The sequence below is a fragment of the Leucoraja erinacea genome, chromosome 7 (assembly GCF_028641065.1).
Source record: "Leucoraja erinacea ecotype New England chromosome 7, Leri_hhj_1, whole genome shotgun sequence".
Lineage (NCBI taxonomy): Eukaryota > Metazoa > Chordata > Chondrichthyes > Rajiformes > Rajidae > Leucoraja > Leucoraja erinaceus.
The window spans coordinates 26,935,877-26,959,391 of NC_073383.1; the positions used below are offsets into that span (position 1 = coordinate 26,935,877).

Here is a 23,515-nt window from a genome sequence, read left to right on the forward strand (position 1 = left end):
GATTATCTGGGCTTCAATAATAATTCCGTCCATATGACTGTTACTTTGCCAAGGTACTTGGGTCACTATAATCAAATCATGAATGTACCCACTGAAGCTATATCACAATTACGGTGGTGGGCAGACATATATTTGGCATAGTTTTCAGCCCTATTATCATCACCAATCCCAACTTGGTTATTAAAAACCGATGCCAGTACTTTAGGCTGGGGAGCAACTAAACTCCATATCCAGCACAGGTAACAGATGGACCAATTCACAAAAATCGTTACTACACATACCGGGCATCAACTACTTGGGATTGGTGATCGCCTATTGGGCTAAAAAGCATATGCATTTCAAATGCAGCACGTACATATGTGGTTACGGATTGATAATACTATGGTGGTGGCTTATATCAACCATATGGGGAGCATAATAATCATTATTGTGCAACAAATTGGTCAAACAAATCTGGCAATGGTGTGTCAAAAGACATTTTAACTATCAGCTGCCTATGTCCTAGGAAGCTAGAACACAGTGGGAGACACCATGTCACGGGGTAAAATTTATGATTACATTGAATAGATGTCAAACCCAAAATATCTGCTAAAGGTATTAAGCAGTTTGAAAGCCAGATATCAATTTGGTTGCACAAGACGGAATCACCAGTAACCCATGTATGTGACTTAGGAACCAGATTAGAGGCAGCAGCGATAGATGCCTACACGCTGGAAGGGGGAATTTCTGCTTTGCCTTCCTCCCTTCTGCCTCATCAGACGGGCACTTCGCAATACAGATGGGATCTGTCTCCGAGATATTGAACGTGCCCGACCGGCCTACACAGCCATGGTTCCCAGTTCATCACGACACGGTGGGCGAGTCACCTATGGATTTCCCTAGTGGACCATGGTTGCTGACTCAACCCAGTATCAGGCACAAGCCACCCATGCCAGAAAAACATCAAACTCCTGGGTGCAGGTTTTGAATAGACCTTACCAGGGACTGGGATTATCCAAAGGAACCATTACCACCATGTCGGCATCCCTGCGAACAGTCACCAAAAGCTAACATGGGTAAAATACTGCCACGACGCAGGGACAACAAATTATTCAACCACTGACGTATTGGAGTTCCTGGAACATCTACACCATGACTAAAAGGTGAGTTACAGTGCCGTAAATACAGCATGGAGCGCCTTATCTGCTTATCTAAAACAGCATGACAGCAGAGCATGGGATCCCATCTACTGAAGGTAAACTTATGAAGGGCAACTATAATAATAAGCCCCAAAAACCCAGGTATACCCATGTATGGGATATTGGTGTGATATTGACATATCTCAGAGAATGGCACCAGCCAGATCCCTCAGCTTGCTCAATCTATGTTAAAAACGCTCATGCTTATGGCTCTCGTACACGCTCACAGAGTCCAGTCACTCCATAAAACTAGACTGGATAACATGGTGATTACCCCAGACGCATCACGTTCATATTCTAGGTCTGGTAAAAATCTAACTCGCAGGTATATGGGACTAGGCGAGATTATGAGTTCGGCACGGACTAGTAGGGTCGAGATCGCCTGTGTTTTCCGTGCTGTAATCGTTATATGGCTATATGGACCAGGAACGCCCAATTCACTGGTGGGATTCCGGGCCTACCCACCAGAGTCCAGGTTGAGTGTGGTGACCCATCTACTACAATATATAGACACAACCCACAATCTTAGAGGGAGAGGAAAGCCTATGGGTCAACCACAGAAATCCCAAGACGGGGTACGAGCCAAACCACTCCAAGGTGGCTCAAACAGGTACTGAAAGCTGCCGGAATAGATAATAATACAATTTAATCCCATTCCACTAGGGCAGCATTGATATCAGCGGCTGAACGAATGGACATCCCGGTTGACCACATTCTCAATACGGCAGAATGGTCAAGGGAACGACGTTCAGAACATTTTTATTATAAACCGTTGATAAACCTGATTTAATTGCAGAAAGAATATTACAAACTGCAATATTAATTTAAGCTCAGGGGAGCTTTTTATGTTGTTATTGTTAACAAATACCTTTCTGTTTCTTGTGAAAGCAGATCCACTGGTTGATTACGATAACACTTCCTCCCTCAAAAACTTCGGCAGTGAGTGAAATAAAAACTGTTACACGGTTTGAAATCACAGACCTTTGAAGTCTTCACAGAATCACTCGCGTGACTCCGAAGTAAAATAGTAAGATTAAACGACTACTTACCAGTATGAAGTTTGATCTGTATTTTATGAGGAGTTACGGTGAGGTATTACGTGCCCTCCGCTCCCACCCTCAATATATAGATCAAACTAATAAATTGATGTCTCATGATCTTTACTATCTTACTTCAAATATTGTGTCTATCCTGTGATTTCACACCGCTGCTTCGAAGTATGCCGCACATGCGCACTGGGCTGGGATCTTCACGTAATACCTCACCGTAACTCCTCATAAAATACAGATCAAACTTCATACTGGTAAGTACTCGTTTAATCTTACTATTAATAGCAATCCACAGTACATTATAACCCATTCTATTCCTGCAGCCATATTACCAGCAGTCATGAGTGAGACCCTTACTAGATGTTTGCCTTGTAAGCAGAATGTTCCACTTGCAAGAATTAAGTGGTGACCTTGAGGCATTTTTCCTGGATATCTCAACACCGTTTCACAGTTCCTTGATATTAATTTGAACTTATTTTGAATGCCTCTTTAAGAAAAGAAAATTTTAATTGAAAATTAGGGGGTGATTTATGTATGTTTATGTGATGTGACAAATTAGTTAAATGCAGAAGAGATGAATCACTTGCCTCTTCCAATCAAGGCCTGCATCCGATTCAAGGGTGATTTTTCAGTAAGTGTCTACTTTTAAGTTTCTGGAAACCCGAAAATAAAAATTAAAAGTTTGAAACTTTGAATGTTGTTTCACATAGATGAGCATCTCGACTATGGGAAAAATATGTTTGGCGCAATCTTTTAGAGAATTTAATTAATTTTTTCGTCTTCTTTTTCCAGGTTGCCCATTGCATTCAGTCATATTTTTATTATGAACGACACTGCAAAATGTAACTGATTTAAGAATCTAAAATCAAATTTTTGTTGGTCTTTCAAATTAAAGAGTATCTTCCTTAGATAAACCACCAAAAAAAAACAACGCATTGATTTTAAACCTTCATAACAGTTTACTGCCGAAAAAAAGTGGTGAATTTCAAGAATGGTAACCTTCACATAACTTTTCACCAACTTCCTCTAAAACAATATTAACCAGATGAATAGGCAGAAGCATACTGTTCATTTATCAATTACAATTGATAATTATGGTCATTGGTGTATTATTATACACATTATGAGCAAAAATTACTCGTGTGACGGATATGTCACAGCATGGTGGAGATGATCAAGTTTGGGAGCGTCACGTGATGGAGATGACTAAAACTATCTTTTGGGCTAGGGCTGGGGTTGGAGTTGGGGCTAGGGTTGGGGCTGTGGTTAGTGCTGGGGTTGGGGCTGGGCATGGAGCTGGGGCTAGGGTTGGGGCTGGAGCTGGGATTGGGGCTGGAGCTGGGGTTAAGGCTGGGGTTAGGGTTAGGGTTAGGGTTGGGTCTGGGACGAGGGTTACTTACCCCCGATCTCCAGCTCCAGCAGCTTCTGCTCCATCTCCCGTAACCCGATGTCCTTCTCCATGCCTGGCCCTCTTCAGCCCTTGTTCCCCGGTGGGGGATGGGGCTGGGACTAGGGTTACTTGCCCCTGATCTCCAGCTCCAGCAGCTCTAGCTCCATCTCCAGCAGCTCCAACCGGACTCAAAGCCATCGCAGCCATCGCATCTTCCCGTGACCCAATGTCCCTCTCCACGCCCGGCCCTCTTCAGCCCTTGTTCCCCGGTACAAGATACATTTATTTGTCACATGTGCCAGTTGGCACAGTGAAATGTGTGTTCACCATACAACTATAAAATTAAAATAAAGTACACAACACAAGAGTCCAACATCCCCACACAGCAGAATCAAAGTTTCCCACTGTGAGGGAAGGCACCAAAGTCAGTCCTCTTCCTCTGTTGTTCTTAATGTTCACCCGTGGTCAGGGCCTCCCGAGCCCTCCGCAGTCGCCGCTACTGGTGGCACGATATTCAGGCCCGCTCGCCGGGATGATGGAACTCCGATGTCGAAACGGGAGAACAACCACCGGGGCTTGGACCTCTGAATCAGCCGCTTTCTACCAGAGTCCGCGGCTCCCGGAGTCCACAGTTCACGCTGGGCAATGACTCGCGTTGGCGGCTCTCAGCAAAGGGTCCCAGGAACTCTGCGATGTTGAGGTCAGCGCCGCCCGCGTTGGGAGCTCTTCAAACCTCAGCTCCACGATGTTGGAACAGCGGGCCCAGCACTCCGGAGCTTCAAACGGCGATCCAGGTAGGCATCGCTCCGCGGTGAATCCAGCGCTGCAACTCCGCTGTTGAAGCTCTGGTTCGGGTCCCCGGCAGGAAAGGCTGCTCCGATCCAGTTGGTAGGCCGCGAGGAGGGGGGGCGAGGCCGCTACTCGGAGAATAGTCGCGTCCTCGCCAGGAAGCTACTGAGAAACGGTTTCCCCCTTACCCTACCCCCCTCCCCCACATAGAAAAAGTAAAGAAACTCCAAAACACACTTTTAAGACAAACTAAAATTTTAAAAAAGATAGAAAAAAACCGGACAGACTGTAGGCAGAGGCTGCCTTCAATGCGGCGCCCCAGTAGGCCGGGTGTGGAGAGGGACATCGGGTCATGGGAAGATGCGACATCTGCGACAGCTTTGTATCAGACTGGAGCTGGATGGAGATCGGAGGTTAAGTTGCGAATGTGGCTGTGACGGGAATGGTGGCCCAAGCCTTTAGTCAAGGATGGCCTTGCCGGAAAGCCTTGCCTGGCCATATCGTTTCCCGAATGGCACATGGCACGATTTGTTCTCCAGAACAAATCAAAAAAGAAAGATTTTTTTAATTTTCTAAGAGTTCAGCACCGTTCAGAGATGATGCTGAATAAAGGTATGTACCTACTATGCGGCAGAAAACTGAGTTTTCACACGCTTCACGTCCCGCGATTCAGGAGGAATTCACAAGGTGGGGACTTTTGAATTCCACGGTCTTTTGTGGTCGGAAGTTCGCTTCTATTCTATTTATGGCCATGTGGGACGGCTCAACAAAGGTGCGTGATGGTAAATGACTCCAATCATCGGGACAAGAATCTTTTGTAAAAAAGGTAAGATTAATAATTTTATCAAGAATAGAGGAATTTTTTTAAGGGTGATAAATATTTTAATTATTAAAACCTACCGTTTAAAAGTATTTTCATTTCAGATAGATCCCCCATCAAATAAATATGCCGACTTGAAATTTCACTAGTTACCATCGGGACATGCGGTTTTCGGGGGGGGGGGGGGGGGGCATAGAACATCGGGAAAATTAAAAAAAAAAAAAACTATTGATTTAGGGGTTAATCTTTATTTATGAGGATTATGTTTATTAACAATATAGAAAAAGAAATGGGATAGATTTTCCTTATATGCAGCATCAAAGTAGCAGGACATCAAAGTAGACAATTACTGAAGAATCACCCTCAAATTAAAAGGGTGGTGCTACATATGTGAGCCATCCCTGGCATAAAACTGAGGAACCAAACACAAAGAGCACCTAGCTCCCCCAACTCTGTGCCTGGACTCATCTCTGAGTTCACGAGCAGAGAAGACACATCTATCCCATAGCTATCTCTGGACATCTTGAAATCACAGGCTTGGAGTATTGGGACAAGATGACCCCCACACTGCAAATGGACGGTGGGCATTCATGGAACTGAAAAGCAATGGGCTCAATCACTCTTGTATTGTATTGTATTGTATTGTATTGTATTCAATTTATTGTCATTGTCTCAATTTGAGACAACGAAATGAATTTTCCTTACAGGCAGTATCATTAAAAAAAATCACAAAGAAATTATAAAAATAAATAATAAATAAATAATAAAACATATTAAAAATAAAATTGAAATTGAATTAAAATTTTTAAAAAAGCACAAATACAGAAGTCCACGACACAACATAACATAAATGGCACCCAGGTGAGGACGGCACCATAGTCCAGCCAGCCTCCCCTCCGTGTTCATCCGTGGACGGGGCCTTCCAAGCACCCGCAGTCGCCGCCCCGGGTGGCCCGATGTTCAGGCCCTCACGCCGGGCTGGTGGAACGCCGACGCCGAACCCCGACGGTGAGCAGCCTCCTCCTCAGCGGCCCGGACCTCCTGATCAGCCGCCTCCCGCTGCCGGAGTCTGCAGCTCCCGAGTCCGCAGGTCAAGCCGGGCAGAGTCGCAGGGCCCCGCGTTGTTAGTCAGCGCCGCCCGCGTTGGGAGCTCTGCAAACCGCAGCTCCGTGATGTTGGTGCAGCAGGTCCAGCACTCCGGGCTCCAAACGGCGACCCCCGGTAAGGCATCACCAGCCCCGCGATGTTCCAGCGCTGTCCCGCCGCTGCTGGAGCTCCGGTCGATCCCGGCAGGAAAGGCCGCGCCAATCCAGGTAGGTAGGCCGCTGTGGGGGGGGGAGGACGCGACTCGAATAATAGTCGCGTCCTCACCAGGAAGCGGCTGAAGGACGGTATCCCCCGCACCGTGCCCTCTTCTCCCACATAAAAACACCAAAAAAACACACTTTTACATAACTAAATAAACAAAAAAACAAAAAGATACCGGGCTGTAGGTGGAGGCTGCTGGCACCAGCGCCACTGGAAGTACAATACATTAGTATAGACCAAATCATTAGTATAGAATGATTTAGGGAGAGGTGTTGTGGGAAAATTATTAGAGCTCTCATTGGGAACAGAGTGACAAAGCACTTGGTCACAGAGGTAGGAAAAATCATCATGTCAAAGTATCCTTTATTGTGAACCTTGCAGTCATAACATAGAATAAATTAACAAAACACACGATAAACAGTTTAACATCCACCACAGTGAGTCTACCAGGCACCTCCTCACTGTGATGGAAGGCAAAAGTCTTAAAGTCCTTGTCTCTTCCCTCCTTGTTCTCCCTCTGCGTTGAGGCGATCCAGGCTTTCAATGTTGGGACCGTGCCGGGTGATGGTAAGTACTGCGACCGAATCCGAGCTCCGCGAACGGGCCGGTTCAAACTCCCCGGCCTGGGGCGGACGAAGCTGTCACCCTCCAGTCCAGCTGACGAAGCTGTTGTTGCGGGAGCTCCGGAGAACCGGTCACCAACCTGGGACAAGGATACTTCCTTGTCTGTGCAGAACAGGTTTATCCGAATACTGGCTGGATTAGAGGATAATTGCAACACGGTAAGGTTTGACAAACTTGGTACGTTTGCTCTGGAACAGAGGTTGAGGGGAGACCTGATAGAAGGTTATATAATTACTAGACCAATTGCAGACCCGTTGGGTCCCGCAACGCAACCGTTCCCTAACCGTAGCCACCACAGGAGGTGTGGTGGGCAGAGAGGGAGCGGGGGGGAGATGAGAGGGGGGTAGAGTTTGAGAGGTGGGGGGGGGGGGGGCGTAGTCACAAGGGAGGGCTGGTTCCCGAACGCAATACTCCCTCGCTCCTGGATGAAATTGTTCATCCCAGTTTGGCAAAAGAATAAATCAGGGAAGGTACTGCATCCGTGGATAAAAAGGGAAATCAGGGATAGTATCAAAACAAAAGATGAAGCATACAAATTAGCCAGAAAAAGCAGCCTACCAGAGGACTGGGAGAAATTCAGAGTCCAGCAGAGGAGGACAAAGGGCTTAATTAGGAAAGGGAAAATAGATTATGAAAGAAAACTGGCAGGGAACATAAAAACTGACTGCAAAAGCTTTTATAGATTTGTGAAGAGAAAAAGAGTTAAAACAAATTTGGGTCCCTTGCAGGCAGAAACAGGTGAATTGATCATGGGGAACAAGGACATGGCAGACAAATTGAATAACTACTTTGGTTCTGTTTTCACAAAGGAAGACATAAATAATATGCTGGAAATAGCAGGGGACCGGGGGTCAAATGAGATGGAGGAGCTGAGTGAAATCCAGGTTAGTCGGGAAGTGGTGTTAGGTAAATTGAATGGATTAAAGGCCAATAAATCCCCAGGGCCAGATAGGCTGCATCCCAGAGTGCTCAAGGAATTAGCCCCAGAAATAGTGGATGCATTACTGATAATTTTTCAAAACTCTTTAGATTCTGGAGTAGTTCCTGAGGATTGGAGGGTAGCTAATGTAACCCCACTTTTTAAAAAGGGAGGGAGAGAGAAAATAAGGAATTATAGACCAGTTAGTCTAACATCAGTAGTGGGGAAAATGCTAGAGTCAGTTATTAAATATGAGATAGCAGCACATTTGGAAAGTGGTGAGATCATTGGACAAAGTCAGCATGGATTTATGAAAGGTAAATCACGTCTGACGAATCTTATAGAATTTTTCGAGGATGTAACTAGTAGAGTGGATAAGGGAGAACCAGTGGATGTGTTATATCTGGACTTTCAGAAGGCTTTCGACAAGGTCCCACATAAGAGATTAGTATAGAAACTTAAAGTACACGGCATTGGGGGTTCAGTATTGATGTGGATAGAGAACTGGCTGGTAGACAGGAAGCAAAGAGTAGGAGTAAACGGGTCCTTTTCACAATGGCAGGCAGTGACTAGTGGGGTACCGCAAGGCTCGGTGCTGGGACCCCAGCTATTTACAATATATATTAATGATTTGGACGAGGGAATTGAATGCAACATCTCCAGGTTTGCGGATGACATGAAGCTGAGGGGCAGTGTTAGCTGTGATGAGGAGGCTAGGAGGCTACAAGGTGACTTGGATAGGTTGGATGAGTGGGAAAATGCATGGCAGATGCAGTATAATGTGAATAAATGTGAGGTTATCCACTTTGTTGGCAAGAACAGGAAAGTAGACTATTATCTGAATGGTGGCCGATTAGGAAAAGGGGAGATGCAATGAGACCTGGGTGTCATGGTACACCAGTCATTGAAAATGGTGTTTCAATGACTGGTTACAGGTGCAGCCGGCAGTGAAGAAAGCGAATGGTATGTTAGAATTCATAACAAAAGGATTTAAGTATGGAGCAGGGAGGTTCTACTGCAGTTGTAAAGGGCCTTGGTGAGACCAAACCTGGAGTATTGCGTACAGTTTTGGTCTCCTAATCTGGGGAAAGACATTCTTGCCATAGAGGGAGTACAGAGAAGATTCACCAGACTGATTCGTGGGATGGCAGGACTTTCATATGAAGAAAGACTGGATAGACTTAGCTTGTACTCGCTAGAGTTTAGAAGATTGAGGGGGGTTCTTATAGAAACTTACAAAATTCTTAAGGGGTTGGACAGGCGAGATGCAGGAAGATTGTTCCCGATGTTGGGGAAGTCCAGAACAAGGGGCCACAGTTTGAGGATAAGGGGGAAGTCTTTTAAGACCGAGATGAGAAAAAAATGTCACACAGAGTGGTGAATCTGTGGAATTCTCTGCCAGAGGGTGGTTGAGGCCAGTTTATTGGCTATATTTAAGAGGGAGTTAGATGTGGTCCTTGTGGCTAAAGGGATCAGGGGGTATGGAGAGAAGGCAGGTACAGGATACTGAGTTGGATGATCAGCCATCGAAGGGCCGAATGGCCTACTCCTGCACCTATTTTCTATGTTTCTCTCGCTCCCGGCTGCAAAACGTACCAATCTCCTATCCATTGCCATGGGGGACAGAGAGGGTGCGGGGCAGAGGCGCGTTGTCACAGGGGAGGGCTGGTTCCAGACGCAATACCCCCTCGCTCCCGGCAGGGCCCTAGTACGGGGGAGTGAGTGGTCAGGGGGGTGACGTTACTCGCAGCGCGAGCAAAAAGACAGCCGTTTTTTTTTCAAAGTGTTTTCAGTTTTTTGAACATTTTCATTAATAACTCGAGAAATAAAGGATGAATTTTTCCAATAAAGCGATTTCGGACAACAGGGGAGAAACCTCTACCGGAATATGTACAAATGTTCCCGTAAGCACGTCGTTTTTTCGAGAAGATGTGATTATACACAAACAAACAAACATACACACGAACAAACACACACAATCCAAGATCAGAGTGTTAATAGCTATATGATGAGAGGCACAGGCAGGGTAGACACTCAGAACTATTTTCCCAGGATGGAAATATCTGGATGGAAAAGGAGCAAAGTTAAAAGAAGATAAAGGACTATGTTACAACCACACCTTGTCTGACACCCTCTTCACCTTCACTGGCTATCCACAAGGCTGTGTCCTCTCCCCACTTCTCTTCATTCTCTACACTGATGACTGCAGATCCACCCAGCCAAACTGCCACTTTGTAAAATTTGCTGATGACACAGTTCTCCTGTCTATTCTTCCCAGCCACACACAACATCACAGCTCAGCCCTGCAGGACTTTATAGTATGGTGTGAAAAGTCTTGTTTTGAGCTAAATATAAGCAAAACCAAGGACATGATTGTGACTTTTTCCCCCCAACAGAGACAGATGGCTGAGGCAGCCACCGCTATCATCCAGCAGGAGCCAGTGGAGATAGTGAAGGTATACAAATACCTGGGAACAGCCTTTGACAACCTGCTAATGTTTTCCTCTAACATAGAGGAAATCCTTAAAAAGTGCCATCAGAGACAGTACCTACTCAGGAAGCTGAAGTCATTTGGGATTAACAAAGACATTCTCACTACATTCTACTACGCATTCATTGAAAATGTAATAACCTTCTCTTTCACTAGCTGGTTCCACTCCATCACCCTGCAAAACAGAAACCGCCTGTTGAATGTGGTCAAGGTCTGCTCAAAAATCATTGAGCAGCCCGTCCGAACTCTCACTGCCCTATGCGACCAACAGTCTGTAAAGTTAACACGCAGGATTCTTCAGGACCCCTCTCACATCCTGTTTCCTGAGTTTGAGTGGCTCCCCTCAGGACGCAGACTCCGCTGTCCGGGTTGCCGGACACAGAGGAGGAAGGCAACCTTCATCCCCAAGGCTGTCCAGCTTTTTAATGCTGATCACTGACTCATGAACATATGAAATGAAAAAACCTTCATTATGCACTTTTTAATTGAAGCACTTAGCACTTTAAAACTATTGCTATGTGTTGAATGTTGATGTGCGGTGTGTGTTGTGTGATTGTGCAGTGTGTGTTGTGTGATTGTGCAGTGTGTCTGTGAAATGCGTGTGCTGGTTGATTGTGCAGTATGCGTGCTGCTTATGTTTGTTGATTGTGTCCCTTTTTAAAAAGCTACTGTAATGCGCCTTTTTAAATTGCCCCTCGGGGACGAATAAAGTGCTTTGAAATTGAAATTGAAATTTACACTAAATGCTGTTCCCTTTTTCCTTGCACTGTGGATGGCTTGATTGTATTCATGTATATGGACTTTTTTTGGATAGCACGCATACAAAAGCATTTTCCTGTACCTCGGTACACGTGACAATCATAAACTAAACTACGTGATGGAGTAACTCAGCAGGCCACTATGGGTTTTTTTCACACAGAGGGTGATGTGCCAGGAACACTGCCAGGCAAAGATCCTATAGCAATGCTTTGCTATAGGATCTTTGCTGCCAGGAGTGGTGGTGGAAGCAGATAAGATTGTGATGTTGAAGAGACTTTTGCATAAGCACATGAATATGCAGAGGATGGATGGACATGGATATGTAAGCAGATAAGAGTTGGGCTTGGCATCATGTTTGGCACAGATATTGTTTTAAGCAAAGGGCTTGTTTGTGTGCTTTACCTAGCAATTTTACAAAATTTTGAGATTTTAAAAATCGAGTCTGCAATTTATCCCATCGGATAAAACATAAAAAGTTTAATTTGACACCTAATTCACTTTCATATCTTCAGTATTAAAAAAGTCATGGCCATTTTCATACTCGGAAATTAGCAGCTTGTTCCCGACTGCATTTCCATTGACAACTCAAGAGCTGTGATTGAGGACAGTCAAAAGCCCATAACTTTCGTAAAGATTAAGAGAACTGAATGAAATTTAGTTATTATAGATTGAAGCATTCTGAAAACAAATATGAAACAATCTTACTTGGATGACCTGAAATTAAAGTAATATAATTAGTTACTTACCTAATTGTAGCTAATTACACAATTCAATTACTAGATCTAAACATATATCAATTTCTTAAGAAAAGGTTAACATTTTTAAATAGCCTAAGTGTCCAAATAACATTCATACAAGAATTCACAACATGATTTTTAAATCTCATTGTCATGAATTTATAGGCCAAATGGAAGGAATTTAGTGTTTAATTCCCGTAAAATAATGGCCATTTAAATCATCTTGCGAGTGGGTTTTTGTGGAACACGATCTTTTGGAACATTGCGGTTGCAGTGAATTTAAACCCCATATCAGCAGGAAAAATACTGCCGGTTCGCATGGGTCCCAAGTCACCTTATCGCAACATGACATTTTGATTAAAGGCATCTTAAGAAGCACTTTTTTATGTAAAAATAAATGGCGTACCTTGCCTTGTCCCCTACATGAGATAGTCCCGTTGTCGGCGTTCACGGCTTTAGAAGGTGATTTTTAATTTACTCTAGCAATTAAATTATTCAGCGCCGTTTAAAAATAACTGCAGAGAACGAATGTCGGAGCGATTTTTCGTGAGCAACTAAACAGGCTGACGAACATCGATTTGCACAGCCTGGAGAAAACAGCATTTTCAAACCCGCCCCCCTCTCAAAGGCGCCAAAGTCGCGCACACGGGCAGTGGCAGAACTGAAGCGCTGCTGAAGGTAAGTTTTGTAACATGCCTACTTTACCATCCTATGATCTAATACAATGAGATCTGACACTGTTACAGGGTTTACAGATACAGCACCATCCACATAAAGGCATTGATAAACGCTGTCCAATAAATTGACATACAAAAAACCCCACAACATGCTGGAGTTACTCAGCAGGTCAGGTGGTATCTCTGGAGCTGAAGGGTCCCGTGTCTATCTATGTTCTCCAGAGATGACCTGGTGAGTTACTCACGCACGTTGATGAAAGAATGGGTCGACTGGAATTTTTAGGATGAAAGGTGATCTTATAGAAACTTATACAATTCTTAGAGGATTGGACATAGTCCAGCCAGCCTCCCCTCCGATCTTCCCAGATGTTCACCCGTGGTTGGGGCCTCCCGAGCACCAGCAGTCGCCGCCACGGGCGGCCCAATGCTCAGGCCCTCACGCCGGGCTGATGGAACACCGATGCCGAACCCCGACGGAGAACATCCTCAGCGACCCAGACCTCCAGATCAGCTACCTCCCACTGGAGTCCGTGGCTCCCGAGTCCGCAGGCTGAGCCAGGCGGAGTCACAGGACTCCGCTATGTTGATCAGCACCGCCTGCGAACCACAGCTCCGCGTTCTCGGTGCAGCAGGCCCAGCACTCCAGAGCTCCAAACGGCGATCCTCAGTAAGGCATCGCCCGCCCCGCGATGTATCCAGCGCTGCACCGCCGCTGCTGAAGCTCTGGTCGGTCCCAGCAGGAAAGGCCGCGCCAATTCAGTAGGTAGGCCGCTGGAGGAGGAACAACGAGGATGCGACTCGAATAATAGTCGCATCCTTCCCAGGAAGCGACTGAAGGACGGTATCCCCCTTACCGTACCCTCTTCTCCCACATAAAGACATTAAAAAAAACACAAAAAACGCACTTCAACATAACAAAAAAAACCAAAAAGATACCGGACTGAAGGTGGAGGCAGCTAACACCAGCGCCACCGGAAATAAGTTTATTTATTCATGTGTTTTGTAGTCAATGCCTACTATGTTCTGTTGTGCTGAAGCAAAGCAAGAATGTCATTGCCCTATCAGGGACACATGACAATAAAAGACAAAGATTGTTTGCGTGCTAACCAAAAAAACGTCTATATACACGAACAGTGCAAGGGTACAGCATTTAGTGCAAAAAGATGTAACATTGAAAGTCTAATAAAGTTTGCGTATTTTGAGCCTTGTCTTGTTAAGTAATCGACATTAAGAACGACGAATATTTCAATTATGGAATAGAAAGGTCCAACTCTAATAGAGTTTAACAGCGATATTCTCTGCCGACAACTTACACAGAGTTGCAAATCTTGGGAAACACGGGATGCTCTGCACCAAAGATCGATCTGCACAGCAACCGATCTGCGGCATTAACCTGACCGTTTGATGGAAAGGAAAATAATGGCACACTTGGAAGAATCAATGTTCGCTGTGAGTGAGAGTGAGAGCGAGAAACACAGAGGGTGGGGGGTGCGGGTCACCGCTGCCGCTCGAGCCGCTGGGAAGCAAAAGCTTCCCGCGCTCAGACGCCGCTCCTGACAACCGCCGCGTCCGCGCGCCGCCGCGAGCACGGCCACCAACCGCTCGCCGTTCCAACCTCCCCGGCAGCTGATAGGCAGGCGCGCGGGCAAAGGGGATGCCGTCAGCGGCAGCGCCGTCCACTCGCGTGCAACCAGCGCTCGCGTCATTCCGCAAAGTGACCAATCAATAGGTTCTCCGGAGGCCGTGCTCAGCCAATCGCTTGCTCTGCCCCCGACACAAGATCGACCAATCGCATCATTCCTCGGAGGTGGGATCGACCAATTACTGCCGTCTCCTGAAGGGAATGGACCAATCAACCCTTGCCCCGAAGGCGGGATGTCCGCCCGGGTTCCCCCCACAGCTCTACAAGTTATTCGCCGCCGCAGCTTTCACCGAGCGTCTTTTGGAAATGTATTCATTTTTAATTAGGATGTTTTGGTCTGGAGTGATTGTCGACTGCGCGGTGCTCTGCTGAACCGGGACAGCGATGCTTGAATTGCTTGTTGTGTGATGAGATATTGGGAAGCATTCTTGTTTTGATTGTATGTCCATTCATTTAATTTCCCCCCTGTACATTGACCTGAAAATGCCGACCGGGTGCAAGAGGGAGAAAAGCATGAAGATGAAAACAGCAAAGGCTTCAAAGGTAAGAAACATTGTATTATTGCAGACTGATTTTAACAATCCGTTGTGTATTTTCCAGTTTAAATATTTAACTGATGCCTAAAGTAGACAGGAGCTGCTGGAGTGTTTAATTAATGCGTATTGCTTATGAACTTGCGTTTAATTTCAGATTGTTGCTGACGTTTAAAAAATGATCACTTCGTTTGGATCCTGTTCAAAATGTGCAGTCCCTTGGGTCTGTTTATTTTCGTTATCTACAAATCGTTCTCTAACAAGTTCTTAAAAGAGAAAATATTGGACAATAGATTAATGATTTAAGATTGACGTTTATGTTGATGTCAGGATGGTCGAGGAAGCCTGATTAGTGTCCGAAACTGACAACGTTATCTACGTTAAGCAACCCTTTCCCCAAATGAGAGAGGCTGCAACTAAAATAAGTGACATGTTTCATGCCAGACTGTATCATATTATGGGACTGACTGCAGGTTCAGTTTTATTGTCATACTAGACCAAGTGGGACCCGTTGGGTCCCGTCCCATCACGTACACACACTAACCGCCCACCCACCCTTGATATTATATTAATATTTTTCATTCGCTCCTTTTCCACCATCCCCCGATCTATCCACTCACGCATAGCCCCCAACTACGCATGCGGAGAGGGAGGGGGTAGAGAGGGAAGGAGAGAGGGAAGGAGAGGAGGAAGGGGAGGGGGTAGAGGGAAGGGGAAGGAGGTGGAGATTGTGGGGTAAGGGGGTGGGGTGCACGGCGTCACAGGGTAGGGCTGGTTCCCGAATGCAATACTCCACAACTCACCCATGGGTCCCAATAGGGGGGCTGCACGTAAGGTCATCGGGTCAAAGGGCGCGACGCGAGGAACAGCTCAATCTGTGTGGAGGACATGGCGGCCTTGGTATACACTGTTAACACACGAAACGCGTAGTTTCTTTCCTGTTAAGAAACGCCAAAATCATTTTTTGCGCTGTAAATAATTGTGGGTGCTGTCATTGAAAGCGGGAAGGTATCATGTTTAAACTGGTTTTCTCTCATGGTGTGGTGTCTTTTACAATCCGCGACTAATAGCCGCATTCATTGTCGTGTCCAGACCAGACAGCATCATCTCGATAAGCCTTCGCTATATAAAGCGAACTCAAAGTCAGAGCAATTTCATTGCAATATTGTGGGGTTATTTTTTCAGGTGATTCAGAACCAAATGCTCTAGTATCTTTGCTCAGAACCCGAGCACCAAGGTGGAAGCGGCCGAAGGAGCGCATCCCTCATGACAGCCCCCACACCCCCCCCCCCCCCCCCCCCCCCCCCCGGGGTCAACACTGTCCGGCCACGGCCATCCTCCGCCCCCTGTGGGCTGCACTGTCAGGGGCTGTGGGTCGGCAGCACCCACACACAGGGCCGGGTGAGGTGGGGCCGCGGCTCTGGGCAACGTCAGCTGCAGCATAGTTGGGGACAGTCTGCTCCCTCTGCCCACCCAGAGTCACTGACCGTGCTGCACTGACATCCCGACCTCTGAAAACTGACCGTGTTCAAAAATTCCGCACGGCAACGGCCTGCCGGCCCACAGCCGCCTTGACGGCGTACGTCACGCGCGAACTTCCCGCGGACTTCGCTCGAACTTCAAGTCACTCACTCGACCTCCGCGCGGCCCCCACTTCTGGTGTGGTCGCGCTTGCCGCATGCAGATCGCATGCTCGTGGGACAGGCCCTTAATTGAGATGTCCCTGATAGAACAAAGACATTCTTACTTGCAGCAGCACAACAGAATATGTAAACATAGTACACTGTAAACAATATAATAAACGAGAAAGATAAGAAGAGACAAAATGTAGTTCAGTCTGTGTGTGTATATAATATATGTTTGTGTACACACACACACACACACACACACACACACACACACACACACACACACACACACACACACACACACACACACACACACACACACACACACACACACACACACACACACACACACACACACACACACACACACATATATCAATAGTCAAGAGTGGTTTATTGTTATATGTCCCAGATGGGACAATGAGATTCTTACTTGCTGCCGCACAACAGAATATGTAAACATAGTACATAACGGGGGAAGAGAAAAAAATGAAAAAGTTCAATAAATAACAAACATAGTGCAATAATAATATAATCTTTTGCAGTTCAGAGCTCAGAGCTTATTCATTGTTGTGTTTAATAGCCTGATGGCTGTAGCGAAGAAGGTGTTCCTGAACCTGACTGTTACAGTTTTCAGGCTCCTGTACCTTCTTCCTGATGGCAATGGTGAAATGAGTGTGTGGCCAGGATGGTGTGGGTCTTTGATGATTTTGTCTGCCTTTTTGAGGCAGCGACTACGATAGATCCCTTCGACGGTGGGGAGGTCAGAGCCAGTGATGGACTGGGCAGCGGTCACAACTTTTTGTAGTCTTTTTCGCTCCTGGACGTTCAAGTTGCCGAACCAGGCCACAATGCAACCAGTCAGAGTGCTCTCTACCTTGCACCTGTAGAAGTTTAGGAGAATCCTCTTCGACATGCTGAATCTCCGTAATCTTCTCAGGAAGTACAGTTGCTGATGTGCCTTCTTTATAATTGCATTGGTGTGCTGTAATGAGTGCAAAACAGCAAAATAATGAAAGATTATAATGCAATCCGGTGAAGCACAAAAATAAAGGATAATAATAGAATAACTGACTAAGTTTCAGAGTAAGAGTGGGTGGCAACACCTCGGCAAAAGGGGTGTGAAATATGTCATTGGTTCAGGAGTCTGGTCGTGGGGAAGAAGCTAATCTTGAATGTGGACTTCATTGTCACAGGCCGCTGAGGAGGCAAGTAATGGGGTAATTTTAAAGTGGAGATTAATAGGTTCTTGACAGGGAAGAAGGCAGGAGGACCGGGTTGAGAGGGAAAAACAGATTTGTCATTTTCAAATGGTAGAGCAGACTCGATGGGTCGAATGGCCTAATTCTGCTCCTATGTCTTATGATCTTAAATTTGTATGTCTGGGCCTTCAAGCTCCTGTATCAATCACATGGCAGAAAAGAAAAGAGAAAAAAATTGGCCAGGGTGACAAATGCCCTTGAAGATATTTCCAGCCTTGATGCCAGACAAGTCAATGTTCATCATTCTCTGAAGGATCAGGTGGTCAAGAGCACAAGCAGAACAGTTGCCATATCAGGCTGCGATGCACTCCATCCGAATACCTTTGTAGTTCCTCTGTAAAAGTTCAAGAGAATCGTAGTGTTTGTACTGAATCTTTGCAGATGCCAAAGAAAGGAAATATGTTGTTGTTCTTTCACCAGTGTAAACGGACCAAGTTTGGTTGCTGTATATAGCTGTTGGGAGTAGAGCAAGGATTTGAGCACCAACCTTGAGGAGCACCAGTGCTGAGTTTCAAGACCGGGGAATTGTTATCACCAATTCTAACTGACTTACGTCTGCCGGTCAGGAAGCCTATAACCTCAATATCCTGGAGTTTAGCAATTAGTTCCAGACATTTAGAAAAGCATTTTCGAGGAGATCCACTGGCTATAAATGCATAAATTTAAAAAATGATAAGAACAAAGGCATTCTGATTGTGTTCCAGAATGGAGGAAAGACATTGAAGGATGTTGTCGTCAATCAACATAAACCTTTGAGAGAGATTATGATGGTGTGCAATTGAGCAATTGTCACAGCAAATTCTCTCCTTTTTGACAGTGCTGTTGAAGTTTGGACAATAGTTCGAAAAAAGTTTTAGTGGAAAATGGGCCAAATATGGGGAAATGGAATTACCTTCGAAGGGGCATCTTGGTCGACATAGACCAGCTGGGCCAAAGGGCCTGTTTCCATGCTGTATGACTCTGAATGTACGGGATGAGATTTGAGGATGAGAGCAAAAAGGGTGGATTTTGAAATGGGAGAAGAGAAAACTTGTGAGGGAACCACTTTCAACACCAGCTACCATGAGTGCCTGATAGTTAGTATTATAATGAGAATGGGGTAGAGTACTGCTGATGATAATACACAAAGATCTGAAATAGACAATGTTGTTATAGTCAAAGTCATGGAAATAAAGAATGGGAATTAACAAAAGTGGACAATTTGTTTTGAGAGAGAAGTAAGTAGAGAAATTAAAGGAAGCAATAATTAATTATTCTACCCTTGTCTTTTCTTTTAATTGTTGTGATACTCTTAAATGTGCAGAGGTTGAAAAAAAGAAGAGTATAACATAAATAATCCAAGGCAGGTAGTAGTGGAAACAGAATGTTGGAGAGTCTAACTTTCGTCCATACCATAAATTAAGATTTAAGGAGAGCAAAAGGTATTAAATGATATACAGCACAGTAGTTCACACCAATTCAAATTCTACATAATAACATTGGAAATTGTTTGGAGTAATGTAGCAAAAAAAGATGCTTTATCTATGTTTATTTATTTTAAGATGTGTACACCAGGAACTGCAGATGCTGGTTTACATAAAAAAAGACTTAGTGCTGGAGTAATTCAGTGGGTCGGGCAACATCTGTGGAGAGGATGAATGGATTCTTGAGAACATGAATCAGTCTGAAGGAGCCTGAACTATCACTCCTCCATGATCTTGAGAGATGCTGCTTGACCTGCTGGGTTACTCCAACACTTTGCGTCTTAATTTTATGTTTGTTCAGTCACATTGAAGAAATGTAGTGATGTCACTTATAAAAGTGGTGAAAGTAGATAAAATGAGAAATGTTGCAAGAATGATCGAAATGCCAAATAAATATAAAACAATAATTGCGACTTAGTAGTTTGAAATATAAGATCATACTGGCAGAAATATGTGAGAATCTGGAATGGAAAGGATTTGCAATAAAAATGGGACTTTTTGTATGGTTACATTAAATGTTATTCTGAAATGCAAGCTTGTGATTTTATTTGGCTTCAAATTTATTTTTTAATCTTTAAGTTTCTCAATGTTAATTTTCCTACAAGTCACTTGGATTTTTGTTCCGATTCCAAGGGGACCAAATGCAGAGAACACCTCCACCTACAGGTTCCCATGCACGTTGCACTTGAGAGCACCAGAGAGCAGTCCTGAACTACTGTCTACCTCATTGGAGACCCTCGGACTATCTCTGATTGGACTTTACTGGCTTTATCTTGCATTAAACATTATTCACGTTATTCCCTTTATCATGTTATCTGTACACTGTGAATGACTCGATTGTAATCATATATTGTCTTTCCGCTGACTGGTTAGCACGCCCCAAAAGTTTTTCACTGCACCATGGTACACGTGACAATAAACAAAACTGGATCATTCTAATCTGGAAATGTATTGTCAGTTCATTATCTGCAGTCTGGACCTGACTCATTAACAGCACTGGGAATATCAATAGACAATAGGTGCAGGAGTAGGCCATTCGGCCCTTCGAGCCAGCACCGCCATTCAATGTGATCATGGCTGATCATCCCCAATCAGTACCCCGTTCATGCCTTCTCCCCATATCCCCTGACTCCGCTATCTTTAAGAGCCCTATCTAGCTCTCTCTTGAAAGCATCCAGAGAATCTGCCTCCACTGCAGGCAGAGAATTCCACAGACTCACAACACCCTGTTTCCTCATCTCTGTTCTAAATGGCTTACTCCTTATTCTTAAACTGTGGCCCCTGGTTCTGGACTCCCCCAACATCGGGAACATGTTTCCTGCCTCTAGCGTGTCCAAACCCTTAATAATCTTATATGTTTCAATAAGATGACCTCTCGTCCTTCTAAACTCCAGAGTGTATAAGCCCAGCCGCTCAATTCTCTCAGCATCTGCATATGATAGTAATATCTTAAGCAAAAGTACTGAGCAGTTCAGAAGAACAGTTCACCACCATTTTCACAGGGATAATTAGAAGTGGGTAACAAATGTTGTCATTGTCAAAGATGCCCAGATTTCAAAAGTGAATCTGCTAAAAAACGTGTTTTGTTTTAAATTGGTAGAACTTCTGGTATGGTGATAAAAGTTGTTTAATGTTTCCTATGAGAAATGTATAAACCAAGTGGCATTTTGGTCACCATTTTAAAGGAACGGGCCATGGTGCAGAGTAGTTAAAAGTTGGCAGAACATTTACAATTATTTTGTTTGTAAACAAATGAAAATCTCCTTGCTACAGGTGCTCTCTTCAGGAAGGTTAGTTGGCTCTTCAAAACAATGGAATGGAAAAAAGAGGTAGGATATTCATGTTATTACATTTCTGTTCAGTTTTTACTTTACATGAATAGTTAATCTCTTTATTAACAATATCAGATATAATGCAATATGTAAAACCTCTCTTGGGGTTCAAATACTTACAATAGTTGCTATCTGATTATAATGCAGATGTGAGCTAAGAAAATATTGTCAAAATGCTGTTTATTGTTTTAAGTCACTATTAATTGTTTCCTGAACATGCCTTTGTGGAGTCTGACATTGGTTTTTCTTCTGCAAAGGGGTTTTGAGAATGCAATAATGTGTGTAATTAATGTACTGGATTCCATTACTCGTGATGCTATTGCTTCCACAATTTATTACTTCTGATAATAAATTCCATAATTTATTTATCATGCTTCTCATTACACACTGTCTGTTCTTTTGCATGCTGTGCAAACAGAGTCACCAACAAAACTGGTTAGATAGCTTAATGTGATTAATCAGTAGTTTGTAAGTTTTTATATCAAGTGAATTTTGCTAAATTGCATCAAACTGGTTTTCATGAAAAGTAGCATGTATTGATATAGATATCCTTCATGTGCTACTGCAGGGTATTTCTTTGGAAGAAACAATGATAAAGACATGTAGCAACTATTTATCTTAAAACACTCAAGGTTATATGTTTAGAGATACAGCATGGAAACTGGCCCTTCGGTCCACGCCGACCATCGATCAGTCTTTTACACTAGTTCTGTTATCCCACTTTCTCATCCACTCCCTATACACCATTGGCGATTTACAGACGCCAATTAACCTAAAAACCCATGCATTGTTGGAACGTAGGAGGATACCCGAGCACCCAGAGGAAACGTACGCGGTCACAGAGAGAAAGTGCAAACTCCACACACACCGGAGATCAGAATTGAACCTGGTCTCTGGCCACTGTGCACCCTCAGATAACAAATAAGCTTAAATGGTTCATCTTCAAATCCACTTGCAAAGCAAGGATCACTTTGTTGATTTTTGTTTTCTTACTAGGACCACAGGAAGAAAAGCTTCAGTACTCTCCGTAGAGTCTGGTTATTCGCTGTATTCCACTGACTCCGAGGATCAGGTATGTCTGTTGTATGTATATAATTGAATCCAGGATGAAGTTATAGTAATCAAAGTATAAATATAATTCATTTAATATGAAAGTCTTCCTCTTAACACTATATTACATTAACTTTTTTCTGAAGGTTACAAACATTCATAAAGGCCTTGATCGATGTGCAGCGTTATTGCAGGATATTTTGAAAAATGAGACCACAGGTACAAGTATTTTTATTTATAAATATTATAATACCAGAGTATTTTTAATATTTTTATATAATTTGGCTTCTCATTTACAAAATCAAAACTGCAGGGTAAATAGAGACAATGTTATTTTAGTTAAGATTTGAGAATACATTTGAGGGTGAAAGGTGTACCTGTACAGTAATGAAGATGAGGAATGATAATCACTGAAGCTATTAGAAAAGGCTAAATTGGAATAAGAGATGAAAAGGTTTAAAGTAGAGATGCTCAAAGGGTGAGAAAGTATCAGAAATATTTGACAACAGGAGGTATGATTTTAGTAATAAGAGCTACCATCCTGATGGAACAATGTTAGAAGAACGTTAGAAGCATCTGCATGATGGCGCAGCGGTAGAGTTGCAGCCTTACAGCGCTTACAGCACCGGAGACTCCGGTTCCATCCCGACTACCGGTGCTGGCTGTACAGAGTTTATACGTTCTCCCCATGACTGCATGGATTTTCTCCGAGAGCTTCAGTTTCCTCCCACACTCCAAAGACGTACAGGTTTGTAGGTTAATTTGGTTGGTATAAATGTAAATTTTCCCGAGTGTGTGTAGATTAGTGTTAATGTGCGGGGATCATAGTCGATGCGAGCTTGGTGGGCCAAAGGGCCTGTTTCCGCGCTGTATCTCTGAACTAAACTAAGAACTGGGAAAGGTTTGGTGAAATCACATGGCATGGAGATTGAAATTTCACTAACGAACAGAATTAAACCAGATCTGAAGCATTTTACGTGAATTAAAGACAGAATAACCAGAGAAAGAAGAGGAAACAGGGCCAACGGAGTTATGTGTAAGAAGGAACTGCAGATGCTGGTTTAAACCGAAGATAGACACAAAACCTGGGAGTGACTCAGCGGGACAGGCAGCATCTCTGGAGAGAAGGAATGGGTGGTGTTTTAGGTCGAGACCCTTCAGACTGGTTACGGTAAGGGAAACGTCATCTATATCTCTCATTTCCCTTATCCCCAACCAGTCTGAAGAAGGGTCTCGACCCGCAACATCACCCATTCCTTCTCTCCAGAGATGCTGCCTGCCCCGCTGAGTTACTCCAGTTCTTTGTGTCTATCTAGAGTCAATCTATTTGTGTAGCTAGAAGGTAGAGGTGAGGTCCTAAATGA

At 44.3% G+C, this 23,515-nt stretch overlaps 1 protein-coding gene and 1 long non-coding RNA gene across 6 annotated transcripts in view; one reads left to right on the plus strand and one right to left on the minus strand.

Moving 5' to 3' along the window:
• The window catches only part of LOC129698788 (uncharacterized), a 29,470-nt gene extending 15,001 nt beyond the window's left edge, over positions 1–14,469 (minus strand). The window contains exon 1 of the long non-coding RNA XR_008723723.1: positions 14,055–14,469. This is a non-coding gene — a long non-coding RNA (uncharacterized LOC129698788). The remainder of the gene's footprint in view (positions 1–14,054) is intronic.
• Positions 14,470–14,676: 207 nt separating this feature from the next.
• ccdc14 (coiled-coil domain containing 14) overlaps positions 14,677–23,515 on the plus strand; it is a 40,180-nt gene continuing 31,341 nt past the window's right edge. For 4 of the 5 annotated variants that reach the window (XM_055638058.1, XM_055638060.1, XM_055638061.1 and 1 more), the window contains exons 1-4: positions 14,677–14,926; positions 21,043–21,098; positions 22,098–22,173; positions 22,298–22,370. In XM_055638058.1, coding sequence (XP_055494033.1) covers positions 14,825–14,926; positions 21,043–21,098; positions 22,098–22,173; positions 22,298–22,370 — 307 coding nt within the window. In that variant the 5' untranslated portion in view covers positions 14,677–14,824. The remainder of the gene's footprint in view (positions 14,927–21,042; positions 21,099–22,097; positions 22,174–22,297; positions 22,371–23,515) is intronic. The other variant, XM_055638057.1, reaches the window with a different exon arrangement.